The sequence below is a fragment of the Ascaphus truei genome, chromosome 1 (assembly GCF_040206685.1).
Source record: "Ascaphus truei isolate aAscTru1 chromosome 1, aAscTru1.hap1, whole genome shotgun sequence".
NCBI classification, from domain to species: Eukaryota; Metazoa; Chordata; class Amphibia; order Anura; family Ascaphidae; genus Ascaphus; species Ascaphus truei.
In genome coordinates, this window is record NC_134483.1 from 322151478 (window position 1) to 322176258 (window position 24781).

At 44.0% G+C, this 24781-nt stretch overlaps 1 protein-coding gene across 1 annotated transcript in view; it reads right to left on the reverse strand.

Moving 5' to 3' along the window:
- Positions 1–24781, reverse strand: part of CFAP299 (cilia and flagella associated protein 299) — a 742637-nt gene that overhangs the window by 15339 nt on the left and 702517 nt on the right. Inside the window, exon 5 of the mRNA XM_075606538.1 lies at positions 24365–24494. Within this exon, the coding sequence (XP_075462653.1) occupies positions 24365–24494 (130 nt within the window). The remainder of the gene's footprint in view (positions 1–24364; positions 24495–24781) is intronic.

Sequence of the window (24781 nt, forward strand, 5' to 3'; positions counted from 1 at the left end):
GAGAGACTCTTATTAACAAGTTTCTCCAGAAGGGGTACGATGGAGCGGTGGTGCGGAGGGCGTTCGATGACGCCCAAAGTATTGATAGGAGTGCCTTACTCAAGAGGTCCAGGACCAGACCTGATCATGCTGGCCTTGATCCACAGGTGGACATATCTAGCGGGAATCCTTTGCACTCTTTTCCAAAGTTCATTACTAAGTACAATAGATTGGCCTATCAGGTTAAACATATTATTAATAGGCACTGGATCATTATTCAAAATGATCCCATTTTAGGTCCCAGGGTGCCATCACAAGCTCCTTTTGTTTTCAAAAAAGCAAGATGCCTAAAGACCATGATTGCCCCATGTAGACTTAAGCCAACTATTAAACCACAACCCCTGACATCCAAAAAGGGTAATTTTTCCTGTGGTAGAACTAGGTGCATCACTTGTGGGCATTTAAGTAAAATTAACTCCTTTAAATCCTTTTCTAACGGCTCTGAACATGAAATCAAACATCATATTACCTGTTTGAGTACATACATTCTTTATCTCATTTCCTGTCGTTGCGGCCTACAGTATGTGGGCCGCACGTCTAGGACGATTAGTACTAGATTTCTTGAGCATCGTAGAAATGTCAAACATGGCCTTCAGTCGCATTGTCTATCACGACATTTTGACACCATGCATAATAAGGATCCCTGCTCTCTGTCCATCTTTGGTATCGAGGCCATCTCACCTTCCCTATCGGAGGGATTCAAAAAATTGTGTGTCAGGGAGACCTACTGGATATATGTTCTTGGTACATTGGTTCCGGGGGGTCTCAATGACACAATAGATATCAGTACAGTAGTTTAGTTACATCCAATTGTCCACTGTGAGGTCTGGCGCTTAGCTGGGAGGTCTGGGAACGATTTATTTCGTTCCCTCCTTGTGGGTGCCATTACACCACAGTGGCTCAGTATTTCTACATTTATATTTGTATACCTAATCATTTTCACATTTACATTATTCATATGGGTACCATTGACTTTGCTTGCGTGACCACCATTGGTCTAGTATCCTTCATTATTTAGACATTATCTCATTATATATATTTTTTTTTTCTCCATTTGTACTTTTATTTTTATGTTTATTTTTATTTTCATTTTTTATTTTTATTTTTAGTTCTATTTTTATTTATTTTTTGATTTTTTTAATTTCATTTTTATGTACTTTTTTTTTTTTTTTTTTTTTTTTACCTACATTATATATATATGTCTACCCCTTTTTTTTTTTTAGTTGTTCTGTTAGCTTTTTGGTCTCATGTTTCCTTACCCGGGTCCCTCTGGGTCTCTTTAGCACCTATGTTGTCTCCTCCTATATTTAGTGGTTATATAGCTATCTCTCTATACTTAGGGTATTGTTCACCACATATTGACATCTGTTTACTGTATTATACGTATTATATATATGTTACTATGCAAGTCAACTACTAATGACATTTTACTTAACTCTTCAGGTTAACCTTTTTTGGCTGACTTGTATGTTTAATTTCTGGTCTATAATTGTGATATATATTTTATGCATTGGTTGAAGCGTCTAATACTATATGCTATAACATACTTGGTCTTTAGGATTAAAATTGTGAATCCTTATCTATGTGTGCTCTGGCATATATAGGGGTTAATCCAACCCTAATACTCATCATGTGTATCTCATTACTAATCCTCTGCCTCCTATGATCTTATTGGTCATGTGTACTATATAACTGTATGTAATGCCTATGCTACCTACTCCTGATGAAGTCTCGCTTGAGACGAAACGCATAGAGATTGCTGTGGAGCCTACTGTCCAGGTTATATATTTTATTTGCACTCATCTACATTATTGCACTCCTGCTGCTTTGCTAGCATTTTGCTACCAGCCATTCAGACATTCAAGTTCCTGTTTACACTGTGAACTCTCCCCGGCTGAAACCTCGCTGACATCATCAAGTTCACGCGAGACTCTATTCAGTGTATGCTCTGTGTAGCACCGGAGAGAGGGGAAGGCGGCGTCCCTCGTGGCTTTCGGTCCCTGCCAGGACCTAGAGGGGCTATTGTGGCAAGACACACCGCGGACATCACACCGAAGTCCTCCTCCTTGGGTTCCTGCATCTGAACGGGCTGAGTTGTACTCAAAAACGCATTTTTTTCAGCTTTGTTTGTGAGTGTGCATTTTTATCCCTTACTCCATAAATTTATTGTTATACAATTTTACGCTATGAGTGCGCCTGTTTTTTCTGTGTTTTTGTAGATATCCTAAGGAAGTGGTGTTCCCTTCATTCAGTCTGCAGAGACTCTTTTGGATAGCAATTGGAACATTTTGGGATTTGTATATCTTTTACATATATTTTTCTGGACATTTTCTTTTTTGATATTTTATTATGTATTTTATTGGTTCATTATTTTAAAAATGTTTACTACATCCACTGTGCTTAGCATAGGTTTTTTACTTTTATTTGTAATAACATTTTCCATTTCACTTTTATTTATATTTTTACTCTATAGAGATTTTATATAGTGATAGGTTGGCGCTAATATATTTCTTCTTTTGTTGTGATATATATATATATATATATATATATATATATATATATATATATATATATATATATATATGTAGCCCCTCTTCCCGGGGCCAATCGCAGATTGGGCCCTCCCCTCTGTACTAGGGTCTGGCTACGTGTGTCTGGGTGGTGCATACCTGCTGGCAACAGGAGGGCCTGAGTCTCCCGCGATGGTATGGGGGATAACAGGACCAGGTTACTGGGCTGTGTGGACGGACGTTCACAGAGGTACGCAATTAGGAGGCTTTATAACGTGAAATTATAATAGGCTTTATTGTGCCTGTTCCTTTTCATCAGGAAAATTATCCAAACACAGGGGGGGGGGGGGAACAAAGCTTCCATTCACTTGGGAGTAATTCTAGTGAAAACACTATGCAACCAATTCACATCTCCCTAGTCAAGCATTTCTCCCCAGCCCCAAACATAGCATGAAAATAAGCAGATACAGTATAAGCAGTCTCTTAATAATGAAAGTCTTATCTGTTTATCAGCTGTAGAGTAAGCTTCTCTGCTCTCCTGGAACCGCACTGAGCGTGCACAGAAAATCAGCATCCAGGTTTAGAAGTCTTATTTGGGCCTTGTGTCTTGAAAGCAGCTCTGCTAACTTTGGCAGAGCTCAAAACAAGTGTGTCTCCAAGTTCAGCTCAGGTGTCAGCTAAAGAGTTCTCACTTCCTGTTTGAACAGACAGGCTTTTGTAAGCCATCTCAATCAGGCAGGTGGTGTTTAGTAATTAACTACCAGAAGTTAACCACCACACTGCTAGATTAAAGGCACATTACTGAACAGGGATAAGTCCCCTGTTACAGGGTGGATGCCTCCGTCTTTACTCTGTGGTGCAACGCCTCCATCTCTGGTAAGCCCTAGCAGAGTAGGGTGAAATCCTTCCAGAGAGCCCCACTCAGGGGCGAGAGATTTCAGTTTCACACAGTCTCTTATTTAAGAAGTAGCAGCAGCTCTTTATTCACAGCACACAGCAGCGTAGCAGCAACAACAGCAACACAGTTGCCTTCAATGTACAGGGTCTTCTCTCTCACCAGACTGCACACCCTCAGGATGGTCTCTGGGGCTCTTTGTTCCCTGCCTCCACCCCAAGTCATGGGCACTCAGGGTGGGGCTAGCTCTTCCCTCACCCCCTAGGCAGGGTGAGAGGCACTGGTCCACCTATAGCTCACTAGGCCCTACTCCTCAGGAACCTAGCTAGCTCACACACTCTGACTGTCCAGTCAGACACTCCAACAATACTGCACACAGTACAGGAACTGACAACTAAATTGAGACAGCCCTGCCCCTCATGATGTCAGCAGACCCCTCCCCTGTGTCTCTTGCCTTAGACAGAGTCAGGTGGCCTACCTCCACCACTCAGAGCAGCGCTTGATGTGGGGGAAACCCATGATAACTACTGGCAGCCTGCCCTTAACAGGGCTTATACCAGCAGGAGGAAAGCCCCATTTCTTACCAGGGCTACATATATATATATATATATATATATAATCAAAAAATAAATAGATGATATCGTTCTGTGGCTAACGAAATGCTTTTATTTGTGCGAGCTTTCGAGATACACTGATCTCTTCTTCCGGCGATGTTACAATGAATGAAGCAAGGAAAAGGTATACTTAACAACAGTGTCTATTGGAATGTTATCTGTGCTGGTCCTTCCCCCGGTGTGGATGTGTTTTATGGCTAGAGGTGTCAAAAGGTTCCTGCAAGCAAGTGATGTAAGAGTGTGTGTGTGTATCAGTGTGAATAAAAATGAATGGAGAGCCCACAGTATATACAGCGCTTTACAAAAGGTGTGTGTGGAGTGGGAGTGGATATACAGTAAATGGTGTGGGTGTGGAAATGTGAGAGATTGTAGCACAACTAAAAGTGTGTGTGGATACTTTGTGGTCCCTATTGGTGTATAGGGATGGAAAAACAAGGAGTATTAGTATGTGTAAGAGACAGCTGTGTGTGCATACATATAGCACAGTATGTACAGACATGGCCTTTAGCGCTCATGGGAAGAGAGTTCACTTGTTTCAGTAATGACTCATAAAATTTCGATCTCTGTTTAGGCCACTGATAGGTGTCCCGAACAGTTGCATAAGTTTGTATTCATGCAACCGTCTCTCTTTCGGTGTTTTAAGATTACCTTTGAGTATGGCAACCCTCAGATCGTTCATCTTATGGCCAGAGTCAGAGAAATGTTCGCCAACAGGACTGTCACTTGTTCCGCGTGTGATGCTGTGGCGATGCAGGTTCATTCTCTTGTTTAGCCCCTGCCCTGTCTTACCTATGTAGTAGCAGCCCCCATGGCATTTCATGCACATGATGAGGTACACGACATTGCTGGAGGAACAGTTGAACCTTCCTCTGATTTTGTATTCCCGATTCCTGTGTGGTATTTGTATTGTGTCCGCTGTGTAGAGCATTGCGCAGGTTTTGCATCTTGGGTCCTGGCATGGTTTTGTCCCGCATTCAGTTGTACTGCTGAATACTTTACTCCTCACCATAATATTCTTGAGATTATGGGGTTGTCTGTATGATAATAAGGGTGCTTCAGGGAAGACCTGTTGCAGTCTTGTATCTTCCTGGAGGATGGGTTGTAGTTTCCTGGCGATCTTGCGTAGGGCTCCTAGGTGTGGGTTATATGTGACCACCAAAGGTACCCTGTCGCTTGTCTCCTTCTGTTTGTATTCAAGGAGATCACTTCTTGGTATTCTGGTGGCTTTGTGAATTTGCTGGTCTACAATTCTGTGGTTATATCCACGGTTTATAAAGTCTGATCTCAAGGCTTTAATCCGCTGGTCTCTGTCTGCTGTGTCGGAGCATATCCGGTTGTATCGTATGGCTTGACTGTAGATGGTTGCATGTTTGGTGTGTGTCGGGTGGAAGCTGTTGTCCCTCAAATAGCTGGCTCTGTCTGTAGGTTTGCGGTATACAGAAGTCTGTAGTTGGTTGTTCTTTATAGTAATGGTGGTGTCTAGGAAATGTACTTCATCCGGGGAATGGGTGAGTTTGAGGTTGATGGTCGGGTGGAACGTATTGAAGTTGTCATAGAACTGTAGGAGGTCCTGTTCGCCAGAGGTCCAAATCAGGAGGATGTCATCGATGTAGCGAAGGTATGTAAGGGGATTCAAGTGACAGGTGGAAAGAAAGTCACTTTCCAGTTTTGCGCAGAACAGATTGGAAAACTGTGGCACCATCCGAGTACCCATAGCGGTCCCGGTTATCTGGAGGTATGTGTCATTTGCAAATGTGAAGTAGTTATGGGTCAGAATAAATTCGATGCATTTAGTCACTGTCTAGGTGAGTGGCTCCTGCGGTCCCAGAAAGTATCTGCAGAGATCGAAATTTTATGAGTCATTACTGACACAAGTGAACTCTCTTCCCATGAGCGCTAAAGGCCATGTCTGTACATACTGTGCTATATGTATGCACACACAGCTGTCTCTTACACATACTAATACTCCTTGTTTTTCCATCCCTATACACCAATAGGGACAACAAAGTATCCTGACACACTCGTAGTTGTGCTACAATCTCTCACATTTCCACACCCACCCACACCATTTATATCCACTCCCACTCCACACACACCTTTTGTAAAGCACTGTATATACTGTGGGCTCTCCATTCATTTTTATTCACACTGATACACACACACTCTTATATCACTTGCTTTCAGGAACCTTTTGACACCTCTAGCCATAAAACACATCCACACCGGGGGAAGGACCAGCACAGATAACATTCCATTTAGACACTGTTGTTAAGTATACCTTTTGCGTGCTTCATTCATTGTAACATCGCCGGAAGAAGAGATCAGTGTATCTCGAAAGCTCGCACAAATAAAAGCATTTCGTTAGCCACAGAACGGTATCATCTATTTATTTTTTGATTATTGAAGCTCGGCTAACACGGTACTGATACAGTACCTCTACATGTGTGTGTGTATATATATATATATATATATATATATATACACACTATTACATTTTAAGTTATGGTGGTTGAAAAAGGCAACAAAAAACCTCCACTTTTAGCATATAGCCAATAAAGAATATCACTTGTAAGCACATTCACATGTCTTAGACAGGTCTGCAACCCTGCCTTTCAACCATTATCACCTAGCATACAGTGCTCCCACTGCAGCAAGGGATTCTGGGAAATGACATGCAAATGAGCACACAATGTATCGCCTTTTGCCTGGAATATTCATACACATGGCGTCCATTTAAGCTGATGCATCGCCATTCACACAGCTTTTAAGCACAGCATGGGACTAGCAAAGGAAGTCAAACCACTCACAGACATGTTTCAACCTTGATGGGTATCATCAGTGTGAGGTTGGCTTATACTTGCTTTGAAATATTTCTATGTGTAACAGATGGGCCATTAGTATGTATCTTTGTTTTATGTAGTTTAATACATTTCTTTAACTTTTTATCCACCTGGTGAGTTGCTGAGTGCTTTTGCATAGTTTTTTGCAGTCTCTTCGTCCAGCCCATCCTACGTTGATCTCTTGCAATATTTCTAGCCTGGGTAGGTTTGCCATTACATTTTAAATTATGGTGGGTGAAAAAGGAAACAAAAAACCTCTACTGTTAGCATATAGCCAATAACGGATATGACTTGTGAGCACAAAGAAAAACAGAAAAAGAAAAATAGTGAAGCATGTTCAAAAAAAACTTGCAGAGAAATGCCATGGGTGAGATATGCACTTACATGCAAGTGCCTGCGTTCAGGCACTTAAAAGTTTCTTTGCTCCTTCTCATTCCTTCCCCACAGCAGAATCAGAGAATGACAGGCAAAATGGAGCTCACTTTACTTATAGAGGTATTCCCTCACAAGTATACAACAGATGAAAGTGACCCAGTCTGTTTGTGTATCTTTCCCACCGGTCACCGCGACTTCTCCACGCCGTTCCAGCCGGCATCCAACGTCACTTCTGGTCCTGGGTGTCACACACTATCTGGTTCCCTGTAGCTCTACGCGTTTCGAAGGAGGGTTCCTTCTTCATCAGCAGCATGTGTATAATGTCCAGTGTTCCCTCCTAATATAGCCCCCCCCCCCCCGTGTTTGCACTAAAAATTACTTTGAAAAAACCTTTTTCCATACAAGAAATAATAGAGGTCTAAATTTAGATGAGATATTTTGTAATGATGAAGAGCAACAGAAATTAGTTTTCTCTAAAACAAAAACAATACAGGATGAATTTGCATATTTAGAAAAAATAATGATATAAAATAGAAATAAAACAGTGGTGGGATATGACCACACTAGAACAACATATATGCAGCAAGTGTACTGTATACCAAGAGGATTGTGCATTGTTAAATCACCTACATTTGATTCAGACAATTTTATTTTTATGAAAGCCTGGAACTGTATTTTAGATAATAGAATAAATGATGAGATACTGGAAATAAAAAACAGACTAGAAAAAATTGAGTATTCAAATGAAGTACAAGAATTAGAGATTAAACTGACAAAGAAGTTATTGAACTAAAACAACATAAATATAAGAGAGATAAACAGGATTACGAAACAGGAAATTATAGAAATGTAAAGAAAACAGGCAATATTAAAAGAGATCCATCAAGGAACAAAAGATGGCAAGAAAAAGCTCCTTTAAAGAGAAAAAGAATATTCACAATATCCAACACAGGAACATAGCAATGTGAAAAAATTACCTAGTTCCACAGATTGAGAACATAGTAGTTGGAAAAAACAGGAAAAGAAGGTTTACCATAAAAGAAACGAGGACACACAGAAATATAATAAAGAACAATATACAGAACAAAGACCTAGGGGGGAATATACACAAGACAGAAGGAATGGTTATGATTCTGGTTACAATAGAAGAAGATCAGATGAAAATGAAAGAGATACATTAGTATATACTGTAGACACAAACAAGAGTCTGAGAATCAATGTAAGAACAGGTATAGTATTTTTTTAGAACGGGACAAAAACACGAAACGAGGGAAGAAATAAGAGAATCATTGCTAGGGAGATCAAAACATGTAGAATCAGCCCTGCAGAGAAAATGGGATTCTATTACAGACGAGGAAGCAGGGGAGAGAGAAAGACCTCAAAAAAGAGCCCTATAAAAAGAACCGTAATTTTTAATTTAAGTTCCCATATACTAAGAGATAATGAGACAAATATATTGCATAAAGGACTAACTTTTGCACCTATATCTAGACACAACCCATTCTTTGGCACATAGATTTGAATAAATATATGAGAAAACTCACCTTAAAACGGTATTATACATGAAGCAAATTTGAAGATATTAATATAGTTGAGATCAAGAAAGATAGTACTGTATGTGGGAAGAGCCCAATTAATGATGATACCTTTAAACATACAAAATTCAAAAATAAATCTACCTTTTATTCCTAGCCAGATGAAAAGGAATTTTGTAGAAACGTTTTATCAACTCGTCAACAAAGAATTCGAAGAATTACAGAAGAAAGAATGTAAAATAAAACAGAATTTAACTAAATGTGAGAAAGAAGTTCCCCACCCCCCCGGTCGCAGATTGGACCTCTAGGGTGTAGTAAGGGCTGGATACATGTACTATGGTGGTGCATACCTGCTTGGAACAGGAGGGCCTGAGTCTCCCGCATTGGTATTGGGGATAACAGGGACAGGCTTCTGGGGTATATGTCTTCATCTTTAGTGGTGGTGGTGCAGCGCCTCCATTCTCTGGCGAAACCTAGGGGATAGGTTGGAATCTTCCCAGAGAAAGCCCTGGTCCCAGGGCGAGAGATTCCAATCTCACACAGTCTTTGTATAAAACAGCAATGTCTTTATTGTCCTTAATATCGCACACAGCAGCAGTTCATTTCACAGCAGCTAGTCATGGCAGTACACAGGATCCTGACCTCCTCTCCTTTTCCTCCAGGATTGTACCCCTGCAGGATGGCTTTAATGGGGCCTCAATACCCCTACCTCCACCCAAGGGTAGGCCCTCTGGGTGAGGTTAGATCTCCCCCCTCACCCCAATCTGCAGGGTGAGGGGCATTGGTCCACCGCACTACAGTGCTATCAGCTCTACTCAGTATGGCTGAGCATCTTCTCTCCTGTCTCCTTGAAACTCCCAGACCATGCTCTCTCTGCTCCAGCACTCTCCACTCTCTTGGTTCAACTCTGGCACAACTGCCAGGGCAGGACTCCTCACACATGCTCTCCAGCTCCCAGGACAGAACTCTCTCACTCAACTCCCTTACACACACAGGAGCAGCCCACTAAATAGATACAGCCCTGCCCCTCATGATGTCAGCAGGACCTCCCCTCTGTCTCAGGCCTGCCAAAGAGTCAGGAGCCTACCTCTATCACTCAAGGCAGGGCTTGGTGGGGGAAAACCCATGATTACTACTGGCGCCTGCCCTTAACAGGACTTACTCCAGTAGGAGAAAGATATGTAGCCCACTATTTCTTACCGGGGCTACACTCTCCCTCAGGTGGAATCCAATGGTCCCCACTTGGACCTAACTTTAGCAGCACCATCCTGCGGTGAACAAACCTGGGAAACAAAACACATTGCAATGTATGATACTTCTTGAGCCAACCACCAGGTGGCGTAACAGTAACAGTCACTCCCAACGGGGAGGACCACTAATGATAATGTTTTGGATCGGGCTTTCGTACCTTCCTCCCATTATGGTCAGTTATGGTAATGTAGTAGGGCTGTACCGACCCAGACTCTGGCCAGTATATCACGCTGTGCGTGTATATGCACCGCCCCACACTCCAGGCCCGGACCACCTCACTGATACGGTCTTCATTGTGGTAACCCGCCTTACCAAACTTTGTTATCAAGTATTCTTGTACGGCCTCTCAGAGCCAACTATCTCTGTTCTCCTGTTTTTCCCTCATTATGGGTTCAGGCACATAAGGGTATTCATACCCATGGGACTGCCTAAACCTAAACACTATGGCCCTGTCTGCTCGGCTCAATTTGGGCAGTTTCTTAGAACCCGCCCTGCTTGGCAGTACCCAAAACTCCGGTTCTGCAGTAGCAATGTCATCGTATAATATACTAGGCCCCAGGCATGAGGAGTTTTTGCTCTATCTCCTGGTATCTTTGCTCTAACTCATCCGCCACCTCCTGGGGAGTATAGGCACCTACCGCCCACCAATGATCAACTATGTTGTTCCTGATCAACAGGAACCTGGTACGGTCCATCCCTTTGTGGTAGCCAGTGAACAGGGGTGCCCACCACTTGTCACGGTGCTCGTACTCTGACATGGGGCTAGAAGTACCTGTCTCGGACTCGGCTTTTGATGAGACACCGGACGTACCCGCCTCTGTAGAGTGCGAGCAACTGCGTCTACCTTTTGCGTTGATGTACACTGGCGACACACTTTATTCGAGCTCGGCTAGTCCCACGAATTCGGGTATACCCGGGTGTATTGAGGTTTGTGACTGTTTTCTGCCCGAGTGCATTGAGGTATTTTCCAGGCAGGGATTGAAGCATTTTATTCCCGCTGGCTGCAATACTGCACAGTATATATATATATATATATACTGCATTACAATTCATGAATTTATGCCCTCTGGTAGACACGCGAAGCATTGCAGCCTATTAAATCCTAATCATTATCATTTAACAGATCAGCCGCCCGTCAGCCAGGCATGAACCCAGGCTGGGAAGGCAAACGCAACGGGGCTTGTCAGAGGTGAGGAGCGGCGCATTCCAGGTATCTGCCAGGTACATACTGGGTATTTGCTCGAATAAAGTGTGTCGGTGCAGTATATGGTAGGGTTCATTTTGTGGACCACTTTACTTACAGTCCCGGCCTCAGCAGTAGTATGGGACACTCGGGCCCTCTCTCTAGGCACAAGAGAATAAGGTACATGGTTAGGCATACGTATCACAGTATCATATGGTACTTCCCATCAGATCCCTCGTCACTTAATTCCCAATCCCTCAAATCCTTGGAGTACTTGGGATTCTTACTTAACTTATCCCCGCTAGGTCCCGGTGTCATGACTCATGACTGGGCAGGGGCAGTGGCCGGGGCAAGGGCGCTAGGGGCTGGGACTGGGGCAATGTCCGTTTCAATGTCCAGCAAGCGGGTGATACCGTGACCACTGGGCACTTTCTTGCTTGCTCTCTCCACTGAGCCCCGTGGTCTTCTGGAAGGGCCTTGGCTTCGCTGGGTGGCCATTGCAGCAGCCATAGCTGCTCTCCGCGGGGAGAACAGTGCTCCCGGGCCTCTTTTCCAGTCGGACCCGGAAGTGATGTCATCATGGCCGCCCGCGGAATCCCCATCCGCTCCGTGGTCACGCACCGGAAGTGCGTCGAGGACCGGAAGGGGCGGTGGTGGATCATCGGGTCCGCGGACGGGTAAGTAGGCAAAACGCCTCTCCTTCTCGTCCTCTACAGGGTCCGTCTTCGCCTGGCGGGAGCAAGGGGGTGGTGGAGTCTCCTTACCGCTCCGCTGCAGGCTGATGTACTCGGGTCCCTCTGGATCTGTCTCCGACGACGTCTCCACCGCACTGGGAGTCACCACGGCCGTGGGACTTCTACGGGCCTCAGGCCGCACCAGCGCTCGCCGTCGGGAGGTGTCCGGACTCGTCTGCTCCCTCTCTCCGGTAAGTGGACCGCCATCTTTCTTACAGCTGGGGTGGTTCGCCGGTAGGCGCAGACGCCATCTTCTTCCTCTGAAGACGACTTGGTCGGATCATCCGCTAGGGAGTCACCTGGGTCTTTGCGACCCCGCCAGGGGTTAGTGGTACGAAACGGGCCCGCTCCGGTACCTCCACTGCGGTCGCAATCTTCTCCGCCGGGGTTTCTCTCGGCTCGATAGTCAGCTGGGCCTTGGTTCCCACCTCAGTAGTTGTGCAGGGAACTAGGGCAGCCTCGTCGGTCATCTCCGCCACCTCCGTTAAGGTTCCCGGAGAGGCACCCTGAGAGGTCTTTAGCATAGGTTCGTTAGGCCATAGGTAGTACGTGGCACATTGAGGGCATCGTGCTTTGGTGCTTGCGGCCGTTCCGGGTGTCCTGCAGTGGACGCACAGGCACCGGAGGTACTCTCGGCCCTCGATCTCCACCACCAGGAAGCCTCCTGGAAGTTGGAAGATTGTTGTGCTCAGTTCTGACATGATTTGCTCAGGGGTGGAACAGTTCAATGTTTCAGCTGCTTGCTCTTCGAATGCCAGGCAGAAGTGAAGTTCATCGCTCTCACTTCCTGTCCTTCCCTTCACTGGGGAGGACGCTCCTGATTGGCTCTCCTTGTGCCCCCTCCCTCTGGTGGAAACAAGAGGAGGGGCACTCCTTCTCTCAGTGTGACGTGGCTTTGTCTGTCGGCCAGTCACAGCACAGGTGGGTGGGCTTTCGGCTTTCGCGCCGCTCTGCTCCTTTTTCCGGGGATCTGGGTTTGGCGCCAAACACCTGCACATCTCCCTCCACATTTCTCTAACAGTCTCTTTGCACGATTCACGTGCGCGATCCAGAATTGGCGGGAATCGCCATTTTAGCTCGGCTGCTAACTGCTGGGCCATGGATGGCGCTGCTGTCGCCATTTTGGACTCTTTCTTGCTCCGCGGAGCACATGTAGGGACGGCCGCCATCTTTGATGAGCCCTCCAAATGTATATCACCACTATTCTCAGTGTCTAGTGCAAAACTCGTTCCTAGACACTGACTGCTCTCAGACTGCTCACTAAACGCTCTCTGCATGCTCTTTCTGACTGTTTGCCCACTGATATGATGTGGCATACCCCAGGCTAGGCAGAACTCCTTCTCTGTGCACCGCACTCACTGACGGTTCCTGCAAGTACTCTGTGGTGTGTTTTATATGGGTGCTGGCTAGTGTACCCGGGCATCTTCCTAAGGTACGGGCGTCTCCTACTTTTGGCCACTCATAGTGCGGGCCCTGGGCCATGGTCCCTAGAAAAGTTAACAGGCTAACCCCCCCCAGTTGCCTCACACTATCTGCCTCAAGGGACTGGGACAGCTATAGCCTCACCCATCTTACAACACCCTCTTAGGGCACCCAGGGCGTACTGTGCGGGAATCCACACTCCCCTGACTACCCCTGGTATTACATGCCCTACTCTCTCCAGTACTTGCACGGAAGGTGCACTTCACTCTTTCTGCTCTGCCTTGCTGAAAGCCTGTCCTGTTATGGCTCTCAGCAGCGCCTCCAACTGTAGCCCTGGTTTCTCCCCCCCCCCCCGGTCGCAGATTGGACCTCTAGGGTGTAGCGAGGGCTGGATACATGTACTGTGGTGGTGCATACCTGCTTGGAACAGGAGGGCCTGAGTCTCCCGCGTTGGTATTGGGGATAACAGGTACAGGCTTCTGGGGTATACCTTCATCTTTAGTGGTGGTGGTGCAGCGCCTCCATTCTCTGGCGAAACCTAGGGGATAGGTTGGAATCTTCCCAGAGAAAGCCCTGGTCCCAGGGCGAGAGATTCCAATCTCACACAGTCTTTGTATAAAACAGCAATGTCTTTATTGTCCTTAATATCGCACACAGCAGCAGTTCATTTCACAGCAGCTAGTCATGGCAGTACACAGGATCCTGACCTCCTCTCCTTTTCCTCCAGGAATGTACCCCTGCAGGATGGCTGTAATGTGGCCTCAATAGCCCTACCTCCACCCAAGGGTAGGCCCTCTGTGTGAGGTTAGATCTCCCCCCTCACCCCAATCTGCAGGGTGAGGGGCATTGGTCCACCGCACTACAGTGCTATCAGCTCTACTCAGTATGGCTGAGCATCTTCTCTCCTGTCTCCTTGAAAGTCCCAGACCATGCTCTCTCTGCTCCAGCACTCTCCACTCTCTTGGTTCAACTCTGGCACAACTGCCAGGGCAGGACTCCTCACACACGCTCTCCAGCTCCCAGGACTGAACTCTCTCACTCAACTCCCTTACACACACAGGAGCAGCCCACTAAATAGATACAGCCCTGCCCCTCATGATGTCAGCAGGACCTCCCCTCTGTCTCAGGCCTGCCAAAGAGTCAGGAGCCTACCTCTATCACTCAAGGCAGGGCTTGGTGGGGGGAAAACCCATGATTACTACTGGCGCCTGCCCTTAACAGGACTTACTCCAATAGGAGAAAGATATGTAGCCTACTATTTCTTACCGGGGCTACAGAAGCTATAGCTAATCTAACAAAAAACAATAAAATAGTAATTAAAAGTGCAGACAAAGGGGGAGTGGTTTTTCTAATGGACCAAGATAAATATATTGCTGAAGCGGAAAACATTTTAGGGGATACAAAAATGTATACAATCTTGACTTATAATCCAACAGTTAAATTCCAATTGGAACTTAAAGAGTTACTAACAAATGGTAAAAAGAAAGGTATAATTACTAATGAGGAATTCAATTTTTTATTTATTGAAAATCCCAATATAGCAGCTTTTTATTTTTTACCTAAAGTTCATAAAAACCCCATAAACCCTCCAGGATACCCCATAATTTCCGGAATTAATGCCATCAAGTCAAATTTATCCCAGAACATTTTTTTTTTTTACAGCAATACGTTCCAAATTTAAAATCCCATATTAAAGATAGCATGCACATTAGCCTGCTGTCCGGCCTTCCTGCCTCTCACCTGTCTCCCATACAATCTAGCCTAAACGCTGCTGCCAGAATCACTCTACTCTTTCCTAAATCTGTCTCAGCATCTCCCCTGCTGAAATAACTCTCCTGGCTTCCTTTCAAATCTCGCATCTCACACTCAATTCTCCTCCTCATTTTTAAAGCTTTACACTCTTCTGCCCCTCTTTACATCTCAGCCCTAATTTCTCGCTATGCACCATCCCGACTTTTGTTCTGCTCAAGGTTGTCTTCTCTCTACCTCCTTTGTATCTAAAGCACTCTTCCACCTTAAACCTTTCTCACTGACTGCCCCAGACCTCTGGAATGCCCGTCCCCTCAATAACCGACTAGCACTTCTCTATCCACCTTTAAGACCCACCTTAAAACACACCTGCTTAGCAAAGCATATTAGTGTGAGGATCAGCGCAAGGCACCGCCCCCGTCACGCATCTCGCGATGTCACCTAGGACGCGCGCCTGCCACAACCTGCACCCAGGCACCGCGCTGCTGGAAGAGCAGACACCATAGGGACCATTCCCTGGCTCCGCCCCGTGACACATCCCGCAACATCAAAGGTGATGCAAGTCAGCCACAGCCTGCGCGCAGGCATCGCCCCGCTAGGAAGACTGACACCGTGGGGACAGCCTCCAGGTCCCACCACTATGACGACAGGGGCAGCACACGAAATACGTGCAGACGCGGCACAGACACAGGCACATAAGGGGTTAATGGGATCACTTATTCCACAGCTGCTACGGGCTATGGCCCTACCTATCACTACACAGCATACTGATGATGCTCCCTCCCTGCAGCCTTCCCATTGGCTTCTCGTGTGCTTACTTCCTTGCTTCCTGTTGCCTTGCATTGTTCCTGCTTTGTATTTTTGACCTCAGCTTGCACCCGGACTCCCAACTTCTCTGACACCTGGACTACGGCTACGGACTCGACTACTCTTCTCTCTCTAACCCTGGACTCTGGCACCGCATCAATGACTATACAACCTTCTCATCTCCTTGACCACGGCAAGTACCTAGACCAGTCTGACCTCTCCTACCCTGACCTGGCTACACGACTAGACTACCACTCTGAAATCCGGATGTGCCTGCTCGGTTGTTGGTCGGTGGCTATAAATATCCCCACCTCAGCCTCGCGGTCCCGCCTTGTTTGTGGTGAGAACTCGTGACAATTAGTAGCTCTGTGGCTAATACTATACACATGATACATAAAGCCTGGCCCCTTGCAGACGCACTTACCAGAACACCCTCCTACTGTCTCTGAACGTTCTTCCTACTTACCAATTAGTTTGTAAGCTCTTTGGAGCAGGGACTTTTTTTCCTAAATGTTACTTTTATGTCTGAAGCACTTCTCCCCTTTATGTGTTATTATATTATTTGTTATTTATGATTGTCGTGTGTATTACTAATGTGAAGCGCTATGTACATTAATGACGCTATATAAATACATACAGTTGTGTGAAAAAGAAAGTACACCCTCTTTGAATTCTATGGTTTTACATATCAGGACATAAAAACAATCATCTGTTCCTTAGCAGGTCTTAAAATGAGGTAAATACAACTTCAGATGAACAACACATGACATATTACACCGTGTCATGATTTATTTAACAAAAATAAAGCCAAATATAAAGAACAAGTGTAATGTGTCTTATTTATATATAACATTTGTGCTGCAGGCCTGCCAGCAGTTTTCCCGGGGCCACTAACTCAATCCTTGGGCCCTTACAGAGTTGTTGAGCAGGGTGGAGGTGGGAGTGTGGTCTTATCTTGTTGAGCAAGGATTTTGGAGGACCAAAGCCCAAGGACCTCACCTGACCTAATTGGTGGGCCCATTGATTAGCAGGGAAGAGAAAGTCTGTCGGAATGAAAGTCGGACCCTGATCTCTATGTAATTGGTAATCTGGTAAATTAGTATTTTGAATATAATAGCTTCTTGATCTAGAGATACAGTACATTTAGCAGTGAATTTCAAGTGCACTAGGAAATCAAAATGAAGGCTAATAGTGTAGTTGCAGAAGACCTATTAAAAAAAAGGAGGAAAGTTACTACCATGTAGTAAGTACATGTAGTCAGTACCCATATTTTATACTAGGATATTGATCTAAATATCTCCTGAACTGGGATATGCCAGGTGCCAAGAAAGCAATGGTCTTGCTCTGGGGGAACTCTAGAAAAAGGTAGTATACAATAAAAATATATATACATGTTGGAGAGGCTTTAAAATCCCTGCAGCGTATTTTCAGCAGTATCATATCCTCATGTGCAAAATATATGTATACAAGTATGTGACATGATTTTATTAGAACAGGACCGAATGTTTTTTTTTTAAACCATAATCTATTTGTGTACATAAAATTAATAAGACACAAAAGGAAAACTATTTTTACATTGATATTGCCTTTCAAAAGTTCTACATATTGACAAAGGACAAGTTGGCAACTGGGGAAAGCATTACAAAAAATCAAACTTAGAGGCAAATGCCTCTGGCACTCTTTGCATCCAAGTGTTGGGGCCTCACATGAAGAAAACTCAGAATAACATACTGTGTAGGAATTGTTTTAGGAATATCTAGTACATCTCACATACAGATGTTCTTGCAATACAGCATGTGTTTCTTTTTACCTATGAATACATCTTTTTCTGTAATACATTTCTATGCCGATTATTTATACTTCACCACATCCATGTTTGCGTTACTATTATCTTTAAGCAAGGAAAAAATCAATGCTAGTTGTACACATGTGCTGGTTTTCCTACTGATGTAGACATACCATATGCTACTTAATGTTAAAGTTATATGATTCACAGCAACTTCAAAGCAATTCTCTTATAAGGAGAGGCATTTTCATCTTGCATTAAATAATTAATTCACAGGTAGATTCCGTACATTTTTCCTATTTGCTTCAGCTTATTATAAGCGAGGTGTTTCTAAGAAGAGTTATATGATTTACATGGTTTGTTGGGATGTATAAAATGATGTTCTATGTACTATGTACAGTACCTGTAACATGGTTAGTCAACTCTGCCTGTCTCTTCCCTCTGACACGTAAGGCCTTAGCAGTCTAGGCTGTGACAGGCTATTCTGTGGGCTTTTGACCCCCTCATGCTCCTCTATGAGTGACAGAAGAGTGGTGGTGACTCATGGTTTGTGTATAGCCTATCAGGTATAGGTACAGACCTTGAGCCCTCCCCTTCTGGTTCCTCAGAGAGGCAGTGCCAAATTGAAGTAGTCTGTTCCCCTCCTTCTAAGGAGAGGGAGGTAGAGCTTCTCCTCTGGCTAGGAGAGCGAGAGAGGCCAGACAGCCCTCATGGATGACTGGGTATGTAGGATCTGATGCTCCAGACTCAGAGAGCAAGCCCCATCCAGAGGCCTGGTATCCTCTGATGACCCTATGCACCGCTGTAAAGAAGATCTACAGTGAATGCTGAATAAAGATGCTTTTTGCTTCATCATACTCCTGTTTGAGTGTCAGTCCCTGGGCAGGAGGGAAGAACTGTGCTTTAGTGGGGACTGATCTCTGGACATCCTGGAGTCCACTACAGCTGGAGGCGCTAAGTACTAAGAAGAACATCAATGATCATCAAAAGCCTGTCCTGGTCTCCTCAACATTGCAGATGACCCAGCTCTCCTGATCCTCACAGGCACGCTAGCACCACACGTTGTAGCTAAATAACATCTCCCAGAGAAGGGGCGGGGGGAAGTGCTACATACCATAATTTCTTCCTTTAATGCTAGCAGGTTTGTGTCATATGTCGCCGCAGAATTAAGCTTCCAGGTCATGTGATCACTGGTGTAGTGATCACATGACTGCAATCTGCCCCTGACATCAGAAATGGAAGCAGCGGCCCTCACTGAGAGCTAAGGTTGAGATCTCCCTAGAAACAAGCAATATGTCAATGACAATGAAGCAACGTCATAGGGCCCCTCGGGGTGCCACTTAATGTGAAGTTGCCCCAGCGTAATTAGGCACCCAAAGGGTTAACCTGTGTCAATGGTTCTAGGTGGCATAAATCTCACTATTGTATAATCTGTGCCATATTTATATCACCCAGATAGGGTGGAAGAGTGCCTAGAGTGGGGTTCTTCTTCTTGTTAAGTTTATGTCCATATTTCGAACACATTTTTCACAATTCAAACAGCCACAATCACCACCGGAGAAGTGAGTCAAAGCATACAGCACTTTTCTTTGTGTTAATACATTGGCCTCCCAAGCCAACAGTACAAAAATACTCTGTGGTGATTTATTATGTGAAGGAAAGAATGGACAGACAAGTTATACTCTAGTTTGTTATTAAAATACTTTTGGCGTCTCTCCTGATAAAATTCTCTGCAATTATGTGGATTAGAAATGCATGCGTATCTATGATTTCTATTTATGCGAGAGAAGTGAACCAATGAAACATCTGCATGTTTTCCACAGGCCAGAAAATATATTTTATCCTCAACGGTGGACAAGCAAAGAAGCATGTGGAGAGGGTCACTTTTAGCTGCCTCTCCATTTTTGCATGGTCTTCAGTGTGAGCATTTGAAAATGCCTTTGACAACTATTGCTACAAAAAATAATGGGATGTCATTTTGCATAAACTTCACTTTGACTGTGGTGAAACTGAGGTTGGCACCATCCGTGCAGGTCTACCTCCTGGCTTTATTGCTATTTGACAGCATTCTTTGTTATTGCAATGCAGAAAATATTATATTACTTTTGGTTTTCACACAAAGACCAGGATAACGTTTTCTGCAAATTAAAACAAAACATAACATTATATGCTCTGAAGAAAATGGCAAAAAAAAAAAGAGCCAGATAAGTGGCTTTCAATAATCAATCATTGCTTTAGCACTTTGGAGAGTTCACTCAATTAAAGTGAATATTGTATTGCCCAGACAAAAGTTATAAATGTCTGGACTTTATGGCCTAACATGGAATATCAGTACAGTAGAGTACAGTAAATGGCCAAGTACAGATGTAGCAGACATCAATGTGCCCGTTATAGTGCAGTTCAATAGATTGCAAAATTGCGCAATTTGGTAACGCAATACGCGATTCACACTTCCACTGAATTGAATTGCAAATCGTCCAGTAAAACTCGTGACTGCGGTAATGCGAAACCTCCCCATAACGGGTGCAATAACTTCTGCTACATCTGTATATCAACACAACCGGTGACGTGAAATGCAAGATAAAAAAATTAGCTAAATCCTATGAGATGAAATCAGCCAAATGATATGGGAGTTTCATAGATAAACCTTGTGCATAACTTAAACAACCACTCTTGAGAAATAGTGCAGACATTTATTTGAAAAATAATAATTGTTTAATGTACTGCACCGACACACTTTATTCGAGCAAATACCCAGTATGTACCTGGCAGATACCTGGAATGTGCCGCTCCTCACCTCTGACAAGCCCCGTTGCGTTTGCCTTCCCAGCCTGGGTTCATGCCTGGCTGACGGGCGGCTGATCTGTTAAATGATAATGATTAGGATTTAATAGGCTGCAATGCTTTGCGTGTCTACCAGATGGCATAAATTCATGAATTGTAATGCAGTTTATATATATATACTGTGCAGTATTGCAGCCAGCGGGAATAAAATGCTTCAATCCCTGCCTGGAAAATACCTCAATGCACTCGGGCAGAAAACAGTCACAAACCTCAATACACCCGGGTATACCCGAATTTGTGGGACTAGCCGAGCTCGAATAAAGTGTGTCGCCAGTGTAATACTGTAGAAGTGTTTTTAAGTTAAAACAAGGCGAGTGTAGGTACTGAGATGTTAGCTACAATTTCTGAGATGTGCCCTGATTGCAATATAGTGATAGTCGGGTGTAGCAGGCATACAAGCACACAGGTGGAGGTTTACAATCTCAGCAAGTGTGGATCTGTGTGTATCTTTGCACAGAAACAATAAGAGAAAGGAGATGAGTTAGCTCCCGGGATAATTCGGTGAAGCACAATCTTTTCTTACCATTTATTGGCGGTGCATGTTGCAGGTGAAAGAAGTTTTGGGCTGCACAGGACCATTACAAACCTGATGAAGGGTTCTGCGCGGACCGAAACATTGTGTAACCAGCAACATGCGCCCCCAATAAATGATCATAAATTATTGAGCAACGAAGGTCTACATGATTTCTTTGATTTTAATTATTACTTTCCACCAGCACCCAGAATTTTTTTTGGTTTATTGATTTACCTTTTTGCCCTATAGTATCTATCCTATTCTATTTTGTATCTTTGCACGTGAGAGTACATGTTCGAACCTGTGCATATCACTCTATGGCCAAGATTCACAAAGTGTCGATGTGGGGGATCTCACCACGGTTCGCAATTAACTATAATTGACTTAATACCCTGCACTGGCACTTAGTGAGTCTTCCCTTAGGGTCGTATATATCAAATGTCACAATATGCATCGCCGTTTCAAGAATAACGCAAATTGCATCAATTTTACTTGCGCCAGTTAGCAATCTAACGAGAAGTTGTAAAGCAGTCAGGGGACAAGTTTCTTGGACCTATAGTATAATGGTACAGGTTTGTACCAACTACAGTAAAAGTGCAATCCTGCATAAACAATTAAAAATGTAATTGGCTTACTCAAAAAAAATCTAACCACCAATCGTGTGCTTTTGTTTTGTCATGGAACAAGAATCACATTTCTGCCTGACCCCCCTTCTGCTTGTCAGCTCCTTAAGTTCAGCTGCATGCATTTGTTCCACATACATACAAAGTGCCTGTGTGATGTATCAATATGTTGCCCTTTCTGCCTCTGAGCATGTAACCAGTGAGTTGCTACAGCAACCTCTGAGATTCTTCTCAGAATGGGCTATTCTGCCCTCCCCCCTGTCTTTGTTCACAGATAGTCTGTCCCAAGACTATTCCTTTTACCTACATTGCTCATCACTTCCTTTTCCACCCTGGAGACAGTGAGTATAGCACTCATCTCTGTTACTCTCCTATGGCAAGGCCATCTCTTTCTACCTGTTTCTAACTACAAATCACTACTACACACTATCCACAAGTGCCTGTATTTACTGCTGCTTTTCCAATAAAGTGACGGAAATATTATAGGACTTGGAGTGATTTGGAAAGGGAGCTGAGTTAATGCTATCTGGGGCAATTCACACATCACACGTGACCATGGCTTCAGAATATCTTTAGTTGTATATGAATTACATATTTCAATTCTTAGGTGAATAAGATTTTGTCAATCGAGTGTTTTCTCTACCCGAATCCCACCCTATCCTTATCAGAGAACCAATAAAATTAAAGGAGGGACAAAGAGAGAGGTTTTGCCGGTGCAAGCTCTTGTTAAATTCACAGTGACATGAGACAAAAGAGCAAGAGCAATCGCAAGAAGCATTCAAAGCCCTCCCAAGTCACAGCTCACCATGTTTACAAATGATTATAGGTGTCAGAGTATAAAATGCATCATTCACCATGATGTAACCCATTACACTTGGCACTGTCATTATTCATGTGAGGGGGTGCTCCTTTAAATCCACCAGATCTGAGATGCCTGTAAATCTCTTTGCTGAAAAGACCAGCATCAGATGTAAGCAAGTTTTCAGAAGGAAGCTGCAATCACAAACTGACGCAAAATAAAACTTTTACTCACAGCACCTTGATACAGGAGCGGCCTTTATATCAGTGTAGGCCCCTTTGGAACTACTATTGAGTTCGGGGTTTAATGGCCCTAATGGGTTAACTGTGTGGGCTCACACAGGGTAATGCCCCTCTCCCATCCCATGGTAAGGAGTGACTTGGCAGAAAAGAAGCCACGCCCACTCTATTTATGATGATCAGTGATATCACTATCAGGGTATATAAGACTGCCCTGAAGGTTCTAGAACTCGGGTCTCTAGGAGTGACAGGAGGGGCCTTACAGGCCAAAGCATTTTAAGCTTGCAAACCATGCTGAGGTATTCCCTCTTTTGCAAGTCCTAACACTAGGATACCTTGGTATAGTTTTCAAACTTAAAATGCTTTGGTCACAGAATTTAATTAAATGACCCTCCTCTTGTGAAACGAAAAACAGATAAGTATTTAACTATATAATTTGTAATATTGGATGTAGCACTTTTTGTCTTTTGTTCTATACATGAGGTCACAATCCCAGCAGCACTCCTTTTGAAACAAATATATATGGTGTGGTGGGTTTGGATTCTGAGCTTACACAGGTTGTGCGAATGTGTCCTTCATTATTCTATCAAAATATATACACCCAGCTTGCATGAATCCAGCATTCTGACAACGTATGAGAGACTGAGCAAAGCCATGTTCATAGTCAACTGATGTAAAATCCTTAAGAGTTGAACAAGGAGGGTTACATCAGGGATTTACTGTGTGTTACTGTTTATCTACAGCAGGGTTGCGCTAACTTTTTCGTCTGCGCTCCCCTGCCTGCTCTCCCCCCCTACTCGCGCAGCCCACACCCCTCACCTTTTTTTGGGCGTTTTCTGACGTCAGGTGATGTCGCGCTGCCATGGCAATGCAACAGCATGTGACCCTGCGGTGCCATTTGATGACACGTTGCCATGGCGATGCGTCACCAAAAGTCGTCGGAGACAAGGTAAGGGACTTACAGAGGGCTCGCGTGCTCCCCGATCCACGATTAGTGTATTAGAGAATTCTGCAGTATGGAAAACGAACATCAGGTGCTGGTATTAAGGATCAGCAGCAATAAATAGCAGAGAGTACCTTAAAAATGTGTCCTTAATGTGTTCCTCATATAGTTCATTTTCCACTACAGATACCTGACAATGAATTCTCCATCTTATTTGTGAAGCATTTTGCATCAAAAATCAAATATCTTACGCGCCAATATTTTTCAATGAAAACACTGTATTGGAAACATTTTGGTGCGCTGTAATTGACAACCAAATTCACACCGTCATACCCATTTCTGTCACGTGTTTTCTTGTACATTTGTCTCACTAATGCCTTAACACGACTTAAAATAACAGAGAACTCATATTTGTATGTGTGACTGAGCCCTGAACAATGAATCTCTAAGTTTTAAAAGGCCACACAGATCCCTTCTTTCAAACAGATCCTTAAATATATAAACACACAAAGGAGTGACAATATTAGTCCTAGAGTTGCTAAGTGATACCACTTGTAAAGCCATGAAACACAGACAGTAAAAACAGTACGGAATCCTTAAAACATATGGTAATGTGACGGCAAAGGTGAAAATTGCTGCTTTGCCCTGGGAAAAATATTTACCTTAGGATCCACGTTGACTACTTTCCTGTCCCTCTTATTTTTGAACAGTAATCCAGATGAATTTTCTGCAATCACTTGGTAATTTGGACTCACGTTTGAAGTTGAGACATGGGTTTCCCAGTTATAAAAGCTGCGAAAAGAAAAGCAGAGAAAGAAATCTAATAAGTGTGATAGAATACATTAAGGGGACCTTATATAATGCAAGGCACGGTTTTTGGTCTGTGTTTTGTATTTGTGTAATTCTCAGTTCCTGTTACAGAAGCTGGGCTTCATTAAACATTTCAATGCCCTTATTACACAAGGACTGGCAAATTGTTTTGATAGTTTCTAGTGGATAGCACGAAAAGCGGTGAACAAGATCTGAGCACGCCATTATTCTTGTGGTCGAGACGCTGTGAGACCCGTGAAGACTTCCGG